The following is a 22,915-nucleotide window of genomic DNA, read 5'->3' as shown; positions in this document are numbered from 1 at the left end:
GAGATGATGGTGACATTACAGAGTTGATTATACCGTTAAGCAGTATTTCCAAGGTTAGTCCTAACTCTCAGTTTACTTGATTGAATGGCAAAATAGAATGAAGAGAATGTGAAAACCAATGGTAGTTTAATAGATGTGGTGGATTTAGGGTTCCATTGGGTAAAGTGACTATAGAGATAGTATGCTAAATCTCAGAGTCTCTTTTTACAGAAAATTTAGGAATTTCTGGAAGCAGAATCTGTGGGTCGTAGCATAAAAAGATATGCTTTGGGCTTAGAAACAGCAATAAATCTATTAAGCTTTAAAATGATTGTAAATTTTGTGACTAATCAGAAATGTTCTCAAAACTATTAAAAATGGCCTATCCAGTGTTATTCATGAGAATCCTGGCTCAGAAATAATTAAATATCCTCATAGTGTATCAATTTTAGTTCTTATCTTCTATCACAGTTTTTTTCTAAGTTCTACCTGGTGATGTCCTCTAAAATATAGTGAGAACCTGGCTCAGAACGTGCTTAGCTGAAAGACCAGCCTTAGTTAAATCCATAGGGTTGGCTAATTTGGATACTCAAGAAACACTTCCATAAGGACTGGTTCTGGTTCATGTTTCTTTGCAAAAAGTAATATTTTAAGAAATATAGTATAATGACAAATAATATCTAGTATTTGCTTAGCACCTCAGTTTGAACACTCTGCACAGTTAACCCTCACAGTAACCATATCAGGTAGGTAGTGGTGTTCCTTTTTTTTTTTTTTTTTTTTTTTTTTGCGGTACGCGGGCCTCTCCCTGCTGTGGCCTCTCCCGTTGCGGAGCACAGGCTCCGGACGCGCAGGCTCAGCGGCCATGGCCCACGGGCCCAGCCGCTCCGCGGCATGTGGGATCCTCCCAGACCGGGGCACGAACCCGCGTCCTCTGCATCGGCAGGCAGACTCTCAACCACTGCGCCACCAGGGAAGCCCCGGTAGTGGTGTTCTTGCTTTATGTGATAAAATTGAGTCTCAGAGTGGCTCAGGGACCTACTTAAGAACAAGCAGTTTTTAAGTGAGAGAACTGGAGCTAAATCCAGGTCTTTCATGTTTCAGTCCAGTGATATTCTGTTATGACACAGCTATATCCTAAGTCGCTTAGTCCCCAAGTGAAAATGTGATGAGAGTTACAGAAAGTGAATTAAGGAGAGGGTTGGAATTTGTGAGGCTCTAATGACTTATAAAACTAGGTATTAACAATGGTGCTCTAAGATCCCCAAACCACTAATGAGTTGGTTTATTAATACTGGACTGCCCTTAACTTGCCTTAAATCCCTCAGGTTGTTTCACAGAATGTCCCAGAACCTGAAATAGGATCTTTCAGTCAGTAGGAACCAGAAGATGGGAGTAAGAAATGAGGTCTTTCCTACTGTTGAGACAGAGTCTCAGGGCTTTTGTTTGGCCTTGGGGATAATCTGTTTCCTGGTTTAAAAATCATTCAATAAAAAGAATTGAATTTTTTAGAAGAAAATAGTTGTTTCCTTTATGTATTTATTGGGGATATTTAAATAGATCAATAGTTCAAATTCCCATTAATTAAATCAAACCTCAAGTACCAGGTCTGAGGAAAATTAGATTGGTGTCCAAAAGCAAACAAACCAAAAACACCTTGTCATCAAACCAAATGACATTTTATAATTCTAATAATTATTTGTTCTTCATCAAAGAAAGTATTTTTGGTTTTCTGTGCTCGAGCCTCTAAGTATATTTATGTAAAAGTGAAACTCTTGCTGATTTGGAAGGGAATGTTTGAGACTATTTAAGATGGCACTGGTAAAGTGGGTTAAGACAGGATATTTCTGTAATTTAGTGAGAGAATTTGTATTTTGGTCTGGCCAAACTAAGAAAATTCTTTTGCAGTCATCATTTGTGTTTCCTGCTTCTCAATTTAGTCATTTTGATAAAATAAAATGTCACCTTAGCATGTTAATTGCCCTTCTCTTAAAATTTGTCTTGTATAATTTCAGCAAGTAAGAAAACCCATATTTATTAATTTGTCTATAATGTCTGTTTAAACATGCATATATATATGATGATAAAATTTTCACAGATATTCTAAAAATAGATCTTTGAAAATACTGAGTAGAATAAGAAGAAAAAGGGTTTTCCTGAAAACCTAATATTAAACATATATTGATTCCAAGACTCTCATTAGAAGTTAGCTTTGTAACTGATATCACTGTATTTTCTTCCTTCTTTTAAAATTGTCCTGTCAGCTGTCTAATTCTGCTAATGGTGGACTCAGTAACATTGTTGACTGGCTTATTCCAGTGTTTAGTGTAATGTTATAATACCTGAGAAGGCACAAAAAATAACAAGACACTGTAAAAGTTTGCTTTCTCCCCAGGGTTCCACCATTGCCCAACCACCACACAGCCCTGTTTATTATGCAGATATATGTAACTGCTATCTGTACATATCATTGTTAATACCTTCATTCAGCTAAATCTAAGTACCCTGGAAAATGGATCACTGCCTTCTTTTATTTATCTCAAAAGCACCTAAAAGAGGATTCTCTTCTGAGGTGGCAATTAAACAACTCTTTATGGAATTTGGTCATTTCATTCTGCTGTCTTATACTTAATTTCAGTGAAAGAAGGTCTCAGCCTGAGGTGTAGGGCACTCAGCCAAAACAAACAAACAAAAAACCACACACACACAAGGAATATAAAGCATTCTGATGTGAAGTATGATAGTGTTTATCTGTAGTCTATATCACTAATCTAGAGTCAATGTTCAAATCAGGTCTTGGACACTTTAATATTTTATATTCCCAGTTGCTATCATGACTTTGGCAAGAGAGTGATAATTTTCCTTAAGTGTCTTTACTGTTTCAGAAGCAGATGTCTAATAAGAAATTCACAGAAACTCTGTGACAACTCACAGATACAACCATATTTTTAGTCATATTCCTGAGAATATCCCTGCCATTTCTAAATCAGAAAGCATTAAACAAAATGTAATGAAGCTACACCTTAAATTTGAGCTATTTCTTCTCCACTCAGATAGATTGTCCATCATCCTTGACTTTGACTTTCAAAATCCACTCACTAAATTACTACAGTTTTATATTATATTCTCCATATAAAAGAAAATTTTTATACTACTTACCAGTTACTGACGTTTCTTATCATTCTTTCCATTAACTACTTTTTCATTTAGGAAACCATTAAGGTTTATTTTTAACTGTTTTCAGAGGCTTGGAGTATATTAAGGATTTATCAGCACTTCCTTCATAAATTGTTTACCGGACTCTTTGGGTTTTACAGACCACTTCATTAGGAAACCCGTGTAAAAGCCTGCATAAGAAAAATTATTTAATAGCATTTTTATTACAAAGGTAATGCATATTCATTTTAAAAAGGTTGGGAAATACAGAAAAACACGAAGAAAGAAATCAAATTATTTGCAGTCCTACCCCTACTGATATTTTAGTATACCTTGACATCTTTTTCGTGTATATAATTACACACATTGGAAAATATAATTTTTAAATTGGTAAGAAATAAAACATAGCATATATTATTAAGAGGGGGATTTAGTCTTTGAAGTTAGCATTTTTGCCTTCTTCCCTTATTCCAACAATCTAATCATGGTCCTGAAATGAAAGTATGACCCTGAAATCATATGACAAGGTTGCCAGGGAAAGAGCTGCTGTTCTTCATTTGGTCCTTAACTGCCTACCCAGGATTTTAATGTATAGGAAGCTAAAATGAGACAATAGCAGGTTCCTTTTCTTTTTTTTTTTAACAGAGAAAGGAATTGTTTTCCTATTGCCATCTAAAGGTAAAATTGGACTTCATTAAGCAAGGAACAAGGACAAAATGTGTGTGGGGAAAATTACCACATAGGCCCTCCAGAAAAAAACTTATATGGCTCTTGCTTATGTAGCAAAATTTTAGAAAGATTTTCAGGATTTATTTTCATTGTGTTGCTTATAGGATAAGAGAGTCTTGTCAGCATAACTGTACTTCTCTCAATAGTCTCTTCAAATATATAAATCCCTTCCTTCAAAAATAACCTAAAACGAAAGACTCTGGATTGCATTTAATGGAGTAGCAGCAAAATACCTATAAAACACCCATATCCTGCTCTTAATATCTGTAATCCCTAAGTCAAGGGAGAGGTTATTTATAACTCACAAAGTCACATACATACTCAGGATTTGATGATCCTGTGACATAATCCATTTGAATAAGTCATTTTCAAGAGAAAGCCTTTAGGGGGAAAAAAAAAATCTCTTGATTTCTGGATTATCATACTTAGCAGGAACCATTGACGTTTTAAGTAAAATTGAGAATTTTCAATCAAATAATGTTCCTGCTCACTTAAATATTGGTCTAACATTCTTCCTTCTCATATTCTTTTATTAAATAATTAACTAATTAATTAATTTTTGGCTGCCTTGGGTCTTCGTTGCTGAGCACAGGCTTTCTCTAGTTGTGGCGAGCGGGGGCTACTCTTTTGTTGCGGTGCACGGGCTTCTCATTACAATGAGAATGTGGCGCACGGGCTCAGTAGTTGTAGTTCACGGGCTCTAGAGCACAGGCTCAGTAGTTGTGATGCACGGGCTTAGTTGCTCCACGGCATGTGGGATCTTCCCAGACCAGGGATCGAACCCGTGTCCGCTGAATTGGCAGGCAGATTCTTAACCACTACGCCGCCAGGGAAGTCCCCCTTCTCATATTCTTGAAACCAACTAGACAGCCTTGTGGTACTTTATACAGGCAACTGGTCTTTGTATTGTAGCATCCTTCTTATAGATCCTGCATCAGGCCAGACAAGCAACACATCAGATCTCAATTTTATCTGTTACTGTGGGTGGTGCAGACGCAGTCATATATTTATTCATATCCTTGAGAAGATCCCTTTAAATTTTCCAGGCCAGTTTGGTATATGCAGCTGTGCAGAATCTTATATAATCCAGTGGTCCATACTGATGGTCATAGCCAAAGGCACAGCACTGTCAGTTAAAATTCCTCACTCACGTTAGATGCCAAATTGTGGGTGTCTTATGTCATGGGGATTTTAGATCTTCTTTTTGACCCAATCTTTTCTTCTGGCTTTACAGCCTTCTCCTTATATTTCAAAGTATGGTGTCGGCCACTAAAACCAGACTCTGCTAAGGACTTTGGACAACTTTGTGCTTCCCAAAAGAATAGTCAGGTTTAGTGTATATTCTTTTGAACATAATAGGACATGTCCTTTGGGCCTACTTGAGATACTTTCTTTTGCCATGGGAAGAAATGGGCTTTTGAATCAAACACTGACCTTAGTTTAAACCCTAGTTCCATCACTTCCTAGGTCTGACTTGCTTACCCTCTCTGTTTCTTCATCTATAAAATAGAGATAGTGACTACCTCATAGTGAGGTTGTGAAAAATTAAATGAGAAAACATGTTAGAGTGACTGTCACACAGTGAACATGCAATAATGTTAGTTTTCCTCTTATTTTACTGATGTAGGAGATAGAATGATGGACCAGAATGCTGGTCTGGTCAAGTGGGCCACTTCTTATGTTCTTTGTAAACAAGCCTTTTCAATTTTTTTTTTTTTGAAAGAGCATCTCTGGGTTTTTTTTAATTAATTAAATTACTTAATTAATTTTTTATTTTTGGCTGCCTTGGGTCTTCGTTGACGCATGTGGGCTTTCTCTAGTTGCAGCGAGCGGGAGCTAACTCTTCATTGCAGTGTGTGAGCTTCTCATTGCGATGTCTTCTCTTGTTGCGGAGCGTGGGCTCTAGGCGCGCAGGCTTCAGTAGTTGTGGCACACGGGCTCAGTAGTTGTGGCTCACAGACTCTAGAGCGCAGGCTCAGTTGTTGTGGCGCACGGGCTTAGTTGCTCTGCAGCATGTGGGATCTTCCCGTACCAGGGCTCAAACCCCCCTGTCCCCTATATTGGCAGGCGGATTCTTAACCACTGCACCACCAGGGAAGTCCCAAGCCTTTTTAATTTTTGAATAGCACAAGTCAAAGCAGTTCTTAGGGTTCCTGGATTTATTTGGTATAATTTCAACAAGTTTTTACTGAACATCTATTACGTGCCAAAAACTGTGCAAGAGAGATTAACAGAGCTAAGGAACATAGCAAGTTCTTATCAGTCTAATGGAAAAGACAGATGAGTAAACCAATAATGACAGGGTACAATGGGAACAAAAGAGGCATGGTATCTAAATATACTTTAGGCAGTTGGGGGAAACTTCTAGAAGAACTGACCTGAGCTGAGTATGGACTTGCAGGCAGAAGGAACAATACTATATTGACAAAGGCACGGGGACAAAAGAAAGCATGCTCTGTTCTAGGAACTGCAAATTGTCTTGAATTAATGGAGAGAAGGATGTATGTGAAGTTATAGCAAGGTGAAGCTGGAGAGAGAGGTAGGAGTCATATTTTAAAGTATTTTCTATGTCTTAATAAAGGACCTGAACTTTATCCAGAAGGCAATGAAGAACCACTGAAGGATTTTAACCTGAAAAATGGAATTTTCAATGTTTCATTTTAGAAATAAATATTTTCATGACAGAATATAGGATGTGTTCAGGGAAGGTTTGAGGTGAGAAAGAAGGAAGGAAGAAAGAAAAGAAGAAAAATTGTTTAGGGCATTAGTAGTAAGTGGGGTGAGGCACTATTAGAGCCTGAATGAAGATAGTAAGTGTGGGAATAGAGAAGAGTAGACAGATAAGGGAGATATTAAAGTGGAATAGATGAGTTTAGTTTGGGGCATATTGTGTTCCATATGCCTGGGAGAGTGTCCAGTAAGTAGTTGGCTGTGTTGTCCAAGAGATCTGGACAACAGAGCCAACTGGAGCGGCTGATTTGACCATATGTGGGAGTGTTCTAAGTGGTAATCCAACCCAACTGTTATCAGTTTTCCTTTCATTTCCAGTGACTAATACATATTAGGTGATCAGTAAATATTTGCTGAATTGATATTACTGTGGCTACAGCTTTTACCCTTGGTCTCGTCTGTTCCTGCTTTGAAAAACATGATTGATCTATCTAATTTTACTCAGCAGTAGGCAACTTTGGGCCAGGTGGTGCTGGCCTAAGCAACGTTTAATTCACAAATGGCTTCTTGATGACAGACCACTACTTATCACTTGAGCAGACTGGTATAAAATTGGCTCTTACTTGATTATCTTAGGTATTCCCCTGGTTATTAATCAGCCTTCTCATTTGTGACAGAATTATTTGGAGAAGCCATGAAGTGCCTCTCCATGTGAGTGGGTGGGGATATGCTATTCACAGCGCTAGCGCTAGCATATAGCAATTTGAGAAAGCCTGTTTGTTTATTACCAGCTGGTCTATTTTTGGGCAGCTCCATACCAGCTTGTCTGACTCAAAAGAAATGGTGAGATAAGTGCCCTAGAAAGTAGTACAGTGTGTTAATAACATAACAACAAACTCATTCTAGTGTCCTCCAGGCCCTAGCCTATTATAGGTGCTCAGGTAATGTTGATTGAATTAAGTGAACCTAATGGTAATTGACAATTACAGAATTTACATGCTTTCATATATATTATTGTATCTGATCTTCAGAGCCCTGTGAGCCAAACCAAGTATTACTCTCATTTTAAACACGAGGAAATTCATATACCCTTAGCAAGAGTAGTTTATGTATCTCTGATACCTCTGCAGACAGAGACAGTTTCTCTTGTCATCTCTCAATTCCACCTTTTCATGTGCTAAGTAATACTCATGATCAGTCAGTGAAAGACCTGCCTAATGTGAGTTCAACTTGTACCACTTTGAGATGCTCTTGAGTTGACTGTTTCTAGAAGTAAGGCTGGCCTGGAGTTCTTGAGCGCAGTGCATCTTTTCTTACCTTTCTTGGCCACTGGTTTATATTCATCAAAATGTAGGCTGTTTTACAACTTAAGGAGCAGCAGCGATTTTTTAAGAAGTATAATATGTGTAGTGTGATGTGAGCACTAAAACGTGTAGGCTGCTCCAAGCGTACGTCATCTACTCCAGGAACACCTTTTGAAAAGAGTCCTTTTCTGCTAAGTTCCTTTATGGCAAGCATGTAATATGGTAAATTGATCTTACCAAAATTTCAGACCTAAGTGGCTTATGTACAGCCCTCTGGTGAGCACATGCAGATTTTCCTGACATTTGGCTTCTATTAGATTGTTCATTTCTCAAATGGTTCCTATTCTTTTCCTAATAGTGTGAATTCCTACTTTTCTTCCACCTACAGCACCTTTCTTTAAACTTTAGGAGTAGGTCTACTGTGATGTTATCTTCTCTCCACATTCTCTTGAAAGTTCTTATTTTAGATCTATTTTCCCTGTGATGTGAGGCATTTAGCCCAGGAGGGAACTCTGTGTTTCCAGGATTTATTTCTCTTAGGGGTTGGAGATATGTCATTCATCTGTGGAGAAATACTTCTCAGCTGCTCAGTTGCATTTATTCTGTTTACAAAGAAATGTTTCACTATTTTTGATATTATAGTTAATTCTTTGACGATGATTGGATTAAGTCTGTGCTGGAGGTACTCAATTTCCATATCTCTGCCAACCAAAGTCTAGATTTTAGCTTCTCCATTATGGGCCAGCATGGTGATACATATGGCTTGGAGATATGTGGAATATTTTTCAATCTGATCAGACTCCTCAAGAATATGTTTTATTGACTCATAAATTGCATTGTGTCCTGTGCATAGTAATGAGTTAGGTATTTAGGAATATGTGTTATACAGAGAACACCATAGTAATACGAAATGCTTGTAATATGAAGTGCTTGTGAGGCACATCGAAATCGTTTCTCAGATTAACCATGTTGTAGAAATATGACCAAAATGAGGTTGGAATCACTTAAGCTGCTGACATGTTTAGTGAACAGTAATTCTTCCTTTTGACCACCTCAGGAGTTAAGATTCTTGGTTTATATTAGTATTAATTTTTTTTTTTTTTTTTTTTTTTTTTTGCCGTACGCGGGCCTCTCACCGCTGTGGCCTCTCCCGTTGCGGAGCACAGGCTCCGGACGCGCAGGCTCAGCGGCCATGGCTCACGGGCCCAGCCGCTCGGCGGCATGCGGGATCTTCCCGGACCGGGGCACGAACCCGTGTCCCCTGCATCGGCAGGCGGACTCTCAACCACTGTACCGCCAGGGAAGCCCAGTATTAATATTTTTGAGGCCTCTTAGAAATCATTGTTGATTCTCAGAGTTCACTGTATTCCCCACGAATTCCTAATCTTGCTTTTGTATGTGTTCATTCATTTGTAGAATATAAATGGCATTCGCACAGAGGAGGTGGCAGCCATGACCAAGGGGCCATCTACCAACCCTGACTCTGAATGGGAGGGCCCCAAGCATTCAATAATTCCTAGTAAGAGCCAAATGACTACCCCGTTGGAGTCTCCACAAAACTTTGACTTTGGCTCCCTCTCTATAAGCAGCAAGGAGACGGAAGAGAAGGAGCAGGGGGCAACTGGCTATCTTGATATTAAGGAAATGTCGAGAGGTCCAAGTGGGGAATGTGTAGGAGTGGAGGAACAGGCCAGTGCCTTAAAGTCCTCAATATCACCAGCTTCCTCTCAGCTGCAACTTGCTGAAAAAAAAGCAGAGAGTAGTGAAGAACATGTTATACCAGGAGAGCCTGTTGGAGAGCAAAATGGATCATTTCTTGACTCTCGTGTGGGTAACCAGTTCCCCACCCTCATTCGAAGTTTCCAGGTAGTAACTGATTCAATCGTGCAGATCTAATGACTCACTTTGGGAGAGGGCCAGAATCTATTCTGTGGAGGAGGTGGTGGTGGTGGCAGTGGTGAGGGTAGTAGCCTCTTGGCTTTTTTTCAAAATCACAGAATATAATTGAAGTCCTTGATTACTACAAAGAAATTTATTCAGAGTCACTAACACCAAGGCTAGAAATGCTCTCTCCCCTGTTGACTTAACAAAACTCTTGGGGGTAAACTACAGCTGTTTATCTTTATGAAGCTGGTGTAAGTATGTTCCTCTTTTCCTTGCTCAAGTATGGGCTGTGTAAAGAGGTGAATTTCTGAGACTTCTGTGATGAGGAGCCCTCAGTGTTCTGAGACCCAGCCCAAAAAATTCAAATACTCTTAATTACAAGGGGTAACTGACTTTTTAAATAAGGAGTCAGGCCCCAAATAATTTTTTGTATATTGCAGCCACATAGCGCAGCCCACCACTCCCACTGACCCCGCTCACGGGAGCTTCCATGATTGTAGGTACTAATCTCCTATGCTAAGGTGGATGGCCGTAATTAACTTTACCACAATCAAATGGTAGTTTTAGGGTGATTTATAGTCTTGGGGAAGGTGAGCTGATGGACAAGAAACCTTTGGTATTTCGCTCATGTTCATTCTTCTGAAATTCTGAGATTAATCACCAGGTGGTGGTAGAACTGATTATTTTCTCTCCAGTTTTCCAAATACTGTTTCTTTTCAATAACTCCAAAGTGAATGTCTGACATTGATTTGAAAGAAGTTAATGAATTCCAGGGTAATGTGTTCCGAGCCACTGCTATTTCCTGTACCATTTGTACATAGAGGAGGAAATGTGGCTGATTTTCTTAATTTTGATGGTACAGTCACAAGGACAAACAAAAGTGAGTGCTATTTGGCAAGTAGCTTTATATTCAAATTCTGAAGGTCAGTCTGAAGTGTTTTGTGTCACCAATCGTAACTGTCTGATATCATAGCTTTCCATTAAGCATATGAAAGTGATTATCGTAATGCTGTTCTTTAATATCTTTCATGATTTGACACCTTGTCAGGGCTACTTTGGAATAGTGTCCAAGTCTTGGGCAGAGATTGAGCTAGCCCTTTGCTTGATTAGAGCAATCACTTTGATCAGCTCAATGTCAGAAGGTTAGTTCTCCACAGCCTTCGGAAGACTCCGGTAACTCTGTTTCTTTACTGCTTCACAGCCTCCCCTGGTGAAGACTCAGACCGTCACCATCTCAGACACTGCCAATGCTGTGAAAAGTGAAATTCCAACCAAAGACGTCCCTATAGTCCACACTGAGACCAAGACCATCACTTATGAGGCTCCCCAGGTAGGACACACTTTGATGTTTCAGAACCAAAGACTACAGTAAACATGATAAATAACCTTTCTTCACAGGGTTGCTAATCACTTCCTGCAAATAATGCTAGGCTTTTCTGGGGCAGTTCTTTTCAGAAGAGATTACTGATCTCAAGATGTCCCAAAATACTTTTTCAAAAGCAACATTATCTTGGATCTGATTGCTTATATCCACCCAATTCAGTTAGGGAAGGCAGACTAGTGTAATGGTTGATAACATGGGCTTTGGGTCAAACAAACCTGAGTTCAGGTCCCAGCTTTTTTAAAAATGTATTTAATTAATTAATTTATTTTTGGCTGTGTTGGGTCTTCATTGCTGTGCACGGGCCCTCTATAGTTGTGGTGAACAGGGGCCCCTCCTTGCCGTGGTGCGCGGCCCTCTCATTGCGGTGGCCTCTCTCATTGCGGAGCACGGGCTCTAGGCGTGTGGGCTTCAGTAGTTGTAGCACGTGGGCTCAGTAGTTGTGGCTCGCGGGCTCTAGAGTGCAGGCTCAGTAGTTGTGGCCGCACAGGCTTAGTTGCTCCGCGACACGTGGGATATTCCCGGACCAGGGCGGCATGTGGGATCTTCCCGGAGCAGGGCTCGAACCCGTGTCCCCTGCATTGGCAGGTGGATTCTTAACCACTGTGCCACCAGGGAAGCCCCAGGTCCCAGCTTCTTCATTTGCTAACTTAAACAAGTGGTTGAATGTCTGTGAGCCCTGATGCCCCCGCCACCCCACCTCCACCCACATGATGTTAGTATCTACTTGATGATTCTGTTGTAAAGCTTATATAAAATACAGTACTGTATGGAATCAACTTGAGCACCACGCCTGAAAGTGTAAATAAGAAACAGCTATAATAATTATAATCAATTTATTACAATTAAATTTAAAATCATGTAAGAATTTAGTACTTAAAATTTTTGTTTACTTCCTACTTTTAGTAATATTTCTCCTTCATTGTTAGTAATTTGAATGAGCTCGGGTTGCTTGTGTTGAGTTTTCTTTTTTTTTTAATATATATATATATATATATATATATATTTTTTCTTGTTAGTCATCCATTTTATACACATCGGTCTATACATGTCAATCCCAATCTCCCAGTTCATCACACCACCACTCCCACCCCGTGCCGCTTTCCCCCCTTGGTGTCCATACGTTTTTTTCTCTACTTCTGTGTCTCAGTTTCTGCTCTGCAAACCAGTTCATCTGTACCATTTTCTAGGTTCCACATATATGCATTAATATACGATATTTGTTTTTCTCTTTCTGACTTATTTCACTCTGTATGACAGTCTCTAGATGCATCCACGTCTCAACAAATGACCCAATTTCATTCCTTTTTATTGCTGAGTAATATTCCATTGTATATATGTACCACATCTTCTTTATCCATTCGTCTGTCAGTGGGCATTTAGGTTGCTTCCATGACCTGCCTATTGTAAATAGGGCTGCAATGAACATTGGGGTGCATGTGCCTTTTTGAATTATGGTCTTCTCTGGGTATATGCCCAGTAGTAGGATTGCTGGGTCATATGGTAATTCTATTTTTAGTTCTTTAAGGAACCTCCATACCGTTCTCCATAGTGGCTGTATTAATTTACATTCCCACCAACAGTGCAAGAGGGTTCCCTTCTCTCCACACCCTCTCCAGCATTTGTTGTTTGTAGATTTTCTGATGATGCCCATTCTAACTGGTGTGAGGTGATACCTCATTGTAGTTTTGATTTGCATTTCTCTAATAATTAGTGATGTTGAGCAGCTTTTCATGTGCTTCTTGGATATCTGTATGTCTTTGGAGAAATGTCTGTTGAGGTCTTCTGCCCATTTTTGGATGGGTTGTTTTTTTTTTTAATTTTGAGCTGTATGAGCTGTTTATATATTTTTGAGATTAATCCTTTGTCCGTTGATTCATTTGCAAATATTTTCTCCCATTCTGAGGGTTGTCTTTTCATCTTGTTTATGGTTTCCTTTGCTGTGCAAAAGTTTTTAAGTTTCATTAGTTCCCATTTGTTTATTTTTGTTTTTATTTCCATTACTTTAGGAGGTGAATCAAAAAAGATCTTGCTGTGATTTATGTCAAAGAGTGTTCTTCCTATGTTTTCCTCTAAGAGTTTTATAGTGCCCGGTCTTACATTTAGGTCTCGAATCCATTTTGAGTTTACTTTTGTGTATGGTGTTAGGGAGCATTCTAATTTCATTCTTTTACACGTAGCTGTCCAGATTTCCCAGCACCACTTATTGAAAAGCCTGTCTTTTCTCCACTGTATATCCTTGCCTCCTTTGTCATAGATTAGTTGTCCATAGATGCGTGGGTTTATCTCTGGGCTTTCTATCCTGTTCCATTGATCTATATTTCTGTTTTTGTGCCAGTACCGTACTGTCTTGATTACTGTAGCTTTGTAGTATAGTCTGAAGTCAGGGAGTCTGATTCCTCTAGCTCCATTTTTTTCCCTCAAGACTGCTTGGGCTATTATTCAGGGTCTTTTGTGTCTCCATACAAATTTTAAGATTTTTTGTTCTAGTTCTGTAAAAACTGCCATTGGTAATTTGATAGGGATTGCATTGACTCTGTAGGTTGCTTTGGGTAGTATAGTCATTTTTATAATATTAATTCTTCCAATCCAAGAACATGGTATATCTCTCCATCTGTTGATATCATCTTTAATTTCTTTCATCAGTGTCTTATAGTTTTCTGCATACAGGTCTTTTGTCTCCCTAGGTAGGTTTATTCCTAGGTATTTTATTCATTTTGTTGCAGTGGTAAATGGGAGTGTTTCCTTAATTTCTCTTTCAGATTTTTCATCATTACTGTATAGGAGTGCAAGAGATTTCTGTGCATTAATTAGATTTCTGTGCATTAATTTTGTATCCTGCAACGTTACCAAATTCATTGATTAGCTCTAGTAGTTTTCTGGTGGCATCTTTAGGATTCTTTATCTGCAAACAATGACAGTTTTACTTCTTCTTTTCCAATTTGTATTCCTTTTATTTCTTTTTCTTCTCTGATTGCCGTGGCTAGGACTTCCAAAACTATGTTGAATAATAGTGGTGAGAGTGGACATCCTTGTCTTGTTCTTGATCTTAAAGGAAATGCTTTCAGTTTTTCACCATTGAGAATGCTGTTTGCTGTGGGTTTGTCATATATGGCCTTTATTATGTTGAAGTAGGTTCCCCCTATGTCCACTTTCTGGAGAGTTTAAATGGGTGTTGAATTTTGTCAAAAGGTTTTACTGCATCTATTGATATGATCTTATGGTTTTTATTCTTCAGTTTGTTACTATGGTGTATTACATTGATTGATTTGTGTATATTGAAGAATCCTTGCATCCCTGGGATAAATCCCACTTGATCATCGTGTATGATCCTTTTAATGTGTTGTTGGATTCTGTTTGCTAGTATTTTGTTGAGGATTTTTGCATCTATATTCATGAGTGATATTGGTCTATAATTTTCTTTTTTTGTAGTATCTTTGTCTGGTTTTGGTATCAGGGTGATGGTGGCCTCATAGAATGAGTTTTTGTGAGTTTTCCTTCCTCTGCAATGTTTTGGAAGAGTTTGAGAAGGATGGGTGTTAGCTCTTCTCTAAATGTTTGATAGAATTCACCTGTGAAGCCATCTGGTCCTGGACTTTTGTTTGTTGGAAGATTTTTAATCACAGTTTCAATTTCATTACTTGTGATTGGTCTGTTCGTATTTTCTGTTTCTTCCTGGTTCAGTCTTGGAAAGTTATACCTTTCTAAGAATTTGTCCATTTCTTCCAGGTTGTCCATTCTATTGGCATAGAGTTGCTTGTAGTAGTCTCTTAGGATGCTTTGTATTTCTGCGGTGTCTGTTGTAACTTCTCCTTTTTCATTTCTAATTTTATTGTTTTGAGTCTTCTCCCTCTTTTTCTTGATGAATATGGCTAATGGTTTATCAATTTTGTTTATCTTCTCAAAGAAGCAGCTTTTAGTTTTATTGATCTTTGCTGTTGTTTCTATTTCATTTATTTCTGCTCTGTTCTTTATGATTTCTTTCCTTCTGCTAACTTTGGGTTTTGTTTGTTCTTCTTTCTCTAGTTCCTTTAGGTGTAAGGTTAGATTGTTTATTTGAGATTTTTCTTGTTTCTTGAGGTAGGCTTGTATAGCTATAAACTTCCCTCTTAGAACTGCTTTTGCTGCATCCCATAGGTTTTGGATCATCGTGTTTTCATTGTCATTTGTCTCTACATATTTTTGGATTTCCTCTTGGATTTCTTCAGTGATCTCTTGGTTATGTAGTAACGTATTTTTTAGCCTCCATGTGTTTGTGATTTTATGTTTTTTTCCCTGTAATTGATTTCTAATCTCATAGCATTGTGGTTGGAAAAGATGCTTGATATGATTTCAGTTTTCTTAAATTTATTGAGGCTTGATTTGTGACCCAGGATATGATCTGTCCTGGAGAATGTTCTGTGTGCACTTGAGAAGAAAGTGTAATCTGCTGTTTTTGGATGGAATGTCCTATAAATATCAAGTAAATCTATCTTGTCTATTGTTTCATATAAAGCTTGTGTTTCCTTATTAATTTTCATTTTGGATGATCCGTCCATTGGTGTAAGTGAGGTAAGTCCCCCAGTATTATTGTGTTACTGTCGATTTCCTCTTTTATAGCTGTGTGTGGTTGCCTTATGTATTGAGGTGCTCCTATGTTGGGTGCATATATATTTATAATTGTTATATCTTCTTCTTGGATTGATCCCTTGATCATTATGTAGTGTCCTTCCTTGTCTCTTGTAACATTCTTTATTTTAAAGTCTATTTTATCTGATATGAGTATTGCTACTCCAGCTTTCTTTTGATTTCCGTTTGCATGGAATATCTTTTTCCATCCCCTTACAGTCTGTATGTGTCCCTAGGTCTGAAGTGTGTCTCTTGTAGACAGTATATATATGGGTCTTGTTTTTGTATCCATTCAGCAAGCCTATGTCTTTTGGTTAGAGCATTTAATCCATTCATGTTTAAGGTAATTATCGATATGTATGTTACTATTACCATTTTCTTAATTGTTTGGAGGCTTTTTCTGTAGATCCTTTTCTTCTCTTTTGTTTCCCACTTAGAGAAGTTCCTTTAGCATTTGTTGTAGAGCTGGTTTGGTGGTGCTGAATTCTCTTAGCTTTTGCTTGTGTGTAAAGGTTTTGATTTCTCCATAGAATCTGAATGAGATCCTTGCTAAGTAATCTTGGTTGTAGGTTCTTCCCTTTCATCACTTTAAGTATATCATGCCACTCCCTTCTGGCTTGTAGAGTTTCTGCTGAGAAATCAGCTGTTAACGTTATGGGAGTTCACTTGTATGTTATTTATCGTTTTTCCCTTGCTGCTTTCAATAATTTTTCTTTGTCTTTAATTTTTGCCAATTTGATTACTGTGTGTCTCGGCGTGTTTCTCCTTGGGTTTATCCTGTGTGGGACTCTCTGCACTTCCTGGACTTGGGTAGCTATTTCCTTTCCCATGTTAGGGAAGTTTTCAACTATAATCTCTTGAAACATTTTCTCGGGTCCTTTCTCTCTCTCTTCTCCTTCTGGGACCCCTATAATGCGAATATTGTTGCATTTAATGTTGTCCCAGAGGTCTCTTAGGCTGTCTTCATTTCTTTTCATTCTTTTTTCTTTATTCTGTTCCGCAGCAGTGAATTCCACCATTCTGTCTTCCAGGTCACTTATCCATTCTTCTGCCTTAGTTATTCTGCTATTGATTCCTTCTAGTGTAGTGTTCATTTCAATTATTGTATTGTTCATCTCTGTTTGTTTGTTCTTTAGTTCTTCTAGATCTTTGTTAAACATTTCTTGCATCTTCTCGATCTTTGCCTCCATTCTTTTTCCAAGGTCCTGGATCATCTTCACTATCATTATTCTGAATTCTTTTTCTGCAAGATTGCCTATCTCCATTTCATTTAGTTGTTCTTCTGGGGTTTTATCTTGTTCCTTCATCTGGAACATAGCCCTCTGCCTTTTCATCTTGTCTGTCTTTCTGTGAATGTGGCTTTTGTCCCACAGGCTGCAGGATTGTTGTTCTTCTTGCTTCTGCTGCCTGCCCTCTGAGTTGTTTTTCTTGTCTTTCTTATTCACAGATGCCAAAATTGAGAGAAAATTTTCCTTCTATAAACTGAGCTGTTAATTCATTACTGCAACCAGTATTTGTTGAGCATTTATATGTTAGGCCAAAGCAGTGTACAGGGTGGACACAGGCCCTATGCTCTGGAACTGACATTCTAGTCAGGAGAGACAGGCAATAAAACACATAAATGTATGAATTTCAGACAGTGATAAGTGCTATAAAGAAATTAAATAGGATCAAGAGTTAGACAATGTGGAATAACATGAAAAGTTGCTATTTTGGGGCTAGAATAGTCATGAAAATCCCCTCTGAGAAAGTGACATTTTAGCTGAAGCCTGCATAATGGGAAGGAGACAGCTACATGGAGCTCTGGCTGGGTGTTTTCACATGAATCCTTTCAGTTAATCCTCACATCACCATAAACTGGATGATGATATCCACCTTTAGGAAGCCATGTAACTTGCCAATTAAAAGCACTTGCTTTGCAATTAGACAAGTAGAATTTGTATCCTAGCTCGACCATGTACTAGCTGGATAACTTTAAACAAATCGCTCATCTCTGTAAGCCTCTGTTTCCTGTGTGTAAAATGGGGATAATACGACATACCACTGCAAGATTTGAGGGAGGATGGAGTGAAATGATGTCAGTAAAGCGCTTGGTGCATTCATAGACATTCAGTTAACATTAGTATACTTCCCGTGTCTCTCTCTTGTGGTCCAGAGTGTAGAATTTGAGTTTGGTAAATAATGAGAAATTGCTTCAAGTTTTCTGGCAGTGGTGATAAAGTGGCCTAATTAAAGCAATGGTTTTGGAAGATGGTTCCTAAAGCTGTATGCTGCACCTATTAAAGGAGAGGCTGCCTAGAGACAGGAATAGGGCTACGGGAAGTCTGGGGGGTTACTTGTGAAGAACTGAGGTGTAGCCTGAGGAAACAAGAAGAAAGAGCTGCGTCAGGAGAGACACTGATGGATGAAAAGGACTTGGCTGTGAAGCGGACTACAAAGGAAGTCTGGGGACATTCCTTTAAGATTGTGCACACAATGAGCCAAGGATGTTTAGAAAAGAAGTACTTGCAGATGGGAGGGAACCCTTTAAGTTGTCACTACCATGGAAACAACCTAACTGTCTATCAGTAGGGAACATGTTTGTAAATTATGGTACATCCAATTAAGGCAATTCTGTGCAGCCATTAAAAAAAGCTTCTGATGGGAATAATCTACGTGATAAATCGGTAAATGAAAAAATGCAGTGCAATATGGTATAAATAATATGCTACTGTTTATGGGAGGGAAAAGGGTTGTATGTACAGCTATGTATGAATAGGCTTATATGTGAATATACTAACTCTGAATGGGTACTTAGAAAAACAAAAACAAAAAAGCACCAGTGGTGGCCTGGGATGAAGAGGCCTGGGATGCAGGCTGTGGTTAGGAGTGGGAGGGAGACCAACAATTCATTGATCTCCATTTTAAAGATTTAAAATTTTGTAGCATGTGCATATCAAAAAAAAATGTTTTTAATCGTTCAAAGTAAATTATTAAAAAAGTTGTTAGGGCCATCCTGACCACAGAAGCCCATGTTTGGTTTGAGTATAGCCCCTACAAAAAAGGGAAAGGAAGCAGTCATTTTAAAATATCCTAGCATGTAAGAGAAATACAGAGGCATTATGAAGTACAAGATAAAGCATGTGGGCTTTGGAGTTAGAGAGACCTGGATCTTCATTCCAACACTTGCTAGTTTCATGACCTTCAGCAAGTCACTTAACCTCTGAGCCTTAGCCTTCTCTTCTGAAAAATACCTTTTTAAGGTCACTGAGATAAAGATAATATTTGCCTGGCACATAGTGGCTATTCCAAAATGGTAGATATTATATTGTTATACATCTAAGACAGTCAGCCAAGATACAAATTACTTCTTATTGACTAGACAGTGGAGTATAGTGAGGAAAAGTATTGACTTTGGAATTAGATTTTCTGGGTTTGAACCTGCTCCATCACTTACTAGTGTGCAGTCAATTTACTGAATCACTGTGTGCCTCAGTTTCCTCATTTGTAAAATGAGGCTAATAATAGTTGTACCTCATAGGGTTGTTGAGAGGAATAAATGAGTTAATGTACATAAAATGTGAGTTTCACAATGTGCATTTCAAATTAAGTTGTCACTACCATGGAAACAATCTAAATGTCCTTCAATAGGGAGCAGGTTAAATAAATTATAGTACATCCCATTAAGGTAATGCTTTACAGTTATTTTTAAAAGCTTCTGCTGGGAATATCTACGTGATAAACTGGTAAATGAAAAAGCTCAGTGCAGTATGCTGTAAATAATTTGTAGAAAAAGTGCCTGGCACATAATAAGCACCAGATAATTATTTGCTATTGTTATTGTTTATTTACTATAATTATTTCTGCTTGTGTTTTTATTATCTTTCCAGACAAGTAAACCTGAGAACCTTTTTTTTTTTTTTTTTTTTTGAGGTACACGGGCCTCTCACTGTTATGGCCTCTCCCGTAGCGGAGCACAGGCTCCGGACGCGCAGGCTCAGCGGCCATGGCACATAGGCCCAGCCGCTCCGCGGCATGTGGGATCTTCCCGGACCGGGGCACGAACCCGTGTCCCCTGCATCGGCAGGCGGACTGAGAACCTTTTTTTAATCCATCCATAATTCCTACATTTTGGGACATGGCGAGAGGAGGTGGGGAGCCAGAATAGGGTTTTACTGTTTGCATATATGTGCATGTATGTGTACCTGAGGTAACATTTACATACAGTGATATGCACAGACGTTAAGAGTTCAGTTTTTTGTTTGTTTGTTTTTTTGTGGTACGCGGGCCTCTCACTGTTGTGGCCTCTCCCGTTGTGGAGCACAGGCTCCGGACGCGCAGGCTCAGCGGCCATGGCTCACAGGCCCAGCTGCTCCGCGGCATGTGGGATCCTCCCGGACCGGGGCACGAACCCGTGTCCCCTGCATCGGCAGGCGGACTCTCAACCACTGCGCCACCAGGGAAGCCCAAGAGTTCAATTTTTTATTGGTTTTGACGAATGTATCTACCTGTGTAACCAAGACACATTTGGGTTCAGAACATTTTCATCACTCCTGAAACTTTCTTCATAGCCTTTGCCAGTCCATCCCTATCCCTCTAGGCAGCCACTGCTCTGATTTCTGTTATCATAGCTTAGTTTTACCTGTTCTTGGACTTCATATAAATGGAAGTATACAGTCATACCCTTTTGTGTCTGAACATGTTTTTCAGATTCATCCATGTTATATGAATCCATAGTTCACTGTTTTTTATTGTTGAGTAGTATTCCATTGTATGAATATACCACAATTTGTTTATCCTTTCATTTGTTGATGGACAGTTGAGTTGATTCCAGTTGGGGGCAAATATGGATAAAGCTGCTTTAAACATTCATGTGCGAGTCTTTCTGTGGACATATGTTTTCACTTATCTTGGGTAAACACCTAAGAGTGGAACTGCTGTGTCATAGGATAAAGGGATGGTTAACTTTATAAGCAACTGAAAGCTACAGTACCATTTTGAGAAAACACTGGTAAGAAAAGAGGCCCCATGTGGAAAGAGTGTTAAGTTGGAAATCATAACAATGTCTCCTCCCTCTTCCACCTTCTTCAGAGACAGAAAAGGAGGAGGAAGGGGGTGGGAGGGAGGTAGAAAAAAATAGATTCTTAGGGTTAGTAGAGAAGGAGCTTTTCAAAAAGGTTTAGCCCTCTTGGCACGCAAATTCTTTTTTTTTTGGATTAAAAAAATTGTTATTGACATATAGTTGATTTACAATGTTGTGTTTCGGTGTACAGCAAAGTGATTCAGTTATACATACATGTATATATCTGTTCTTTAGATTCTTTTCCATTATAGGTTATTACAAGGTATTGAGTATAGTTCCCTATGCTATACAGTAAGTCCTTGTTGGTTATTTTATATATAATAGTGTGTATATTTTAATCCCAAACTCCTAATTTATCCCTCCCCCCAACCCTTTCCCCTTTGGTAACCATAAGTTTGTTTTCTATGTCTGTGAGCCTATTTCTGTTTTATAAATAAGTTCATTTGTATCATTTTTTTAGATTCCACATATAAGTGATATCATATGGTATTTGTCTTTCTCTGTCTGACTTGCTTCACTTGATAATCTCTACGTCCATCCATGTTGCTACAAATGGCATTATTTCATTCTTTTTAATGGTTGAGTAATAGTCCATTGTGTATATATTGGCACACAAATTCTTAATAACAACTTATAATGTGCTTTTATTTCTAAAATCTCTTTTGATCTTCACAGCAGTGCTACAGTGGAGGCAGAGCACATCTTACAGGGTAGCCTGTTATAAAAATGAGAAAACTAAAGCTCAGAAAAGTCAGAATGACTTGCCCAAGGTTCCACAGCCAGCCACTGTCTGAGCTGGGACCTGAACCCCAATCTTCAGACAGGAAGTCTTTGCCCTCAGTCCTAGTTCAAGCACTTATTAGCATAGAACCTTGGCAAATTATTATTTTTTTAAGGTTTCTTTTTATTTAATTAATTTATTTACTTTTATGTTTTTGGCTGCATTGGGTCTTAGTTGTGGCACACTGGATCTTTTGTTGCAGCACATGGGCTTCTCTCTAGTTGTGGTGTGCAGGCTCCAGGGCACATGGGCTCTGTAGTTTGTTGCACGTGGGCTCTCTAGTTGAGGTGCATGAGCTCAGTAGTTGTGGCGCACGGGCTTAGTTGCCCTGTGGCATGTGGGATCTTAGTTCCCTGACCAGGGATCGAACCCGCATCCCCTGAATTAGAAGGTGGATTCTTTACCACTGGGCCACCAGGGAAATCCCTTTGGAAAATTATTTAACCTCTCTGGACCTCACTTTTCTGAACTATACAGTGAGTATAATAATATACAGTGAGTACCTACTTCAGATACTGAGAGGTGTGATTGAGGTAATAGTTGCATTATGTGCTTGGCATATAGTACAAGTGCAATAAATGTTAGCTGAGTCTGAATCTAAGGTAGATAAATATGTCTGGGCTGAAGAAAGTGTTAGTAAACTAGCCAATAATATGCCTGGTATGAGGGTGACGTGTATGAAAGACTTAGGTGACACAATCATGTTCCCTCTCTTTGTTTTGTCCATATTCCTACCTGGAAGTGAATCCAGCCAGGGACTCTTCTCTTTTCTAATTCTCTTCTCCTCCTTCTGCCCTCCCCACAGTATCTCAAAGTTTTGCCTCAATGAAATGTGGCCCTGCTCATAAAAAAGTTGGAGGCCTCTGCTTATAATGCAAATGACTTATATAAAGAGGTGGAGAAGGATGGTAACCTAGCACATTGCTTGCTGCAGAATTCTTTATGAAAATAATCGCAATTCTCTAAATGCCCCTCTGAGTCAGTGTACAATACCAGTAGTTTTGAGTCCTTGGGCAAATCACTCGCTTTCTCTGAGCCTGAGTCTTACCTGGGAGTGCTAATAAGCTTCTGCCTTTTCTATTTATATTCATAGGGCTTGTGTAAGCATCAAAAAAGAAAGTTTTGAAAGCCATTTATGAGCTATAAAATGCTGTATACATGTGCATAGCTATTGTCACTCTTGTTGAACCTGTGGTTACACTCCTGCCTCCTTTTTCTCATCCACTCCTGTCACTGACCCAATGCTGGGGAAACTGGACTTGTCCAACTATTTTAGAAGGAGCTTTGTTCCCAGAGGATTAATTTTATTAATTAAGAGATTACTGTAAGGGAATTGGATTTTTGCTTTAGAACGTGCAGCT

At 38.8% G+C, this 22,915-nt stretch overlaps 1 protein-coding gene across 9 annotated transcripts in view; it reads left to right on the top strand.

Annotated features, from left to right (window-relative positions):
* EPB41 (erythrocyte membrane protein band 4.1) overlaps positions 1-22,915 on the top strand; it is a gene marked incomplete at its 5' end in the record, with an annotated part of 199,219 nt that overhangs the window by 164,116 nt on the left and 12,188 nt on the right. For 8 of the 9 annotated variants that reach the window (XM_082670196.1, XM_082670195.1, XM_082670194.1 and 5 more), the window contains one exon: positions 10,924-11,052. In XM_082670196.1, the coding sequence (XP_082526322.1) occupies positions 10,924-11,052 (129 nt within the window). Of the gene's footprint in view, positions 1-9,254; positions 9,705-10,923; positions 11,053-22,915 lie in introns of all 9 variants that reach the window. The other variant, XM_082670202.1, reaches the window with a different exon arrangement.

This window comes from Grampus griseus (assembly GCF_964374135.1).
Source record: "Grampus griseus genome assembly, chromosome: 1".
NCBI lineage: Eukaryota > Metazoa > Chordata > Mammalia > Artiodactyla > Delphinidae > Grampus > Grampus griseus.
Note: the sequence above shows the minus strand (reverse complement) of the source record. Positions and strands in the feature narration are given on the sequence as shown.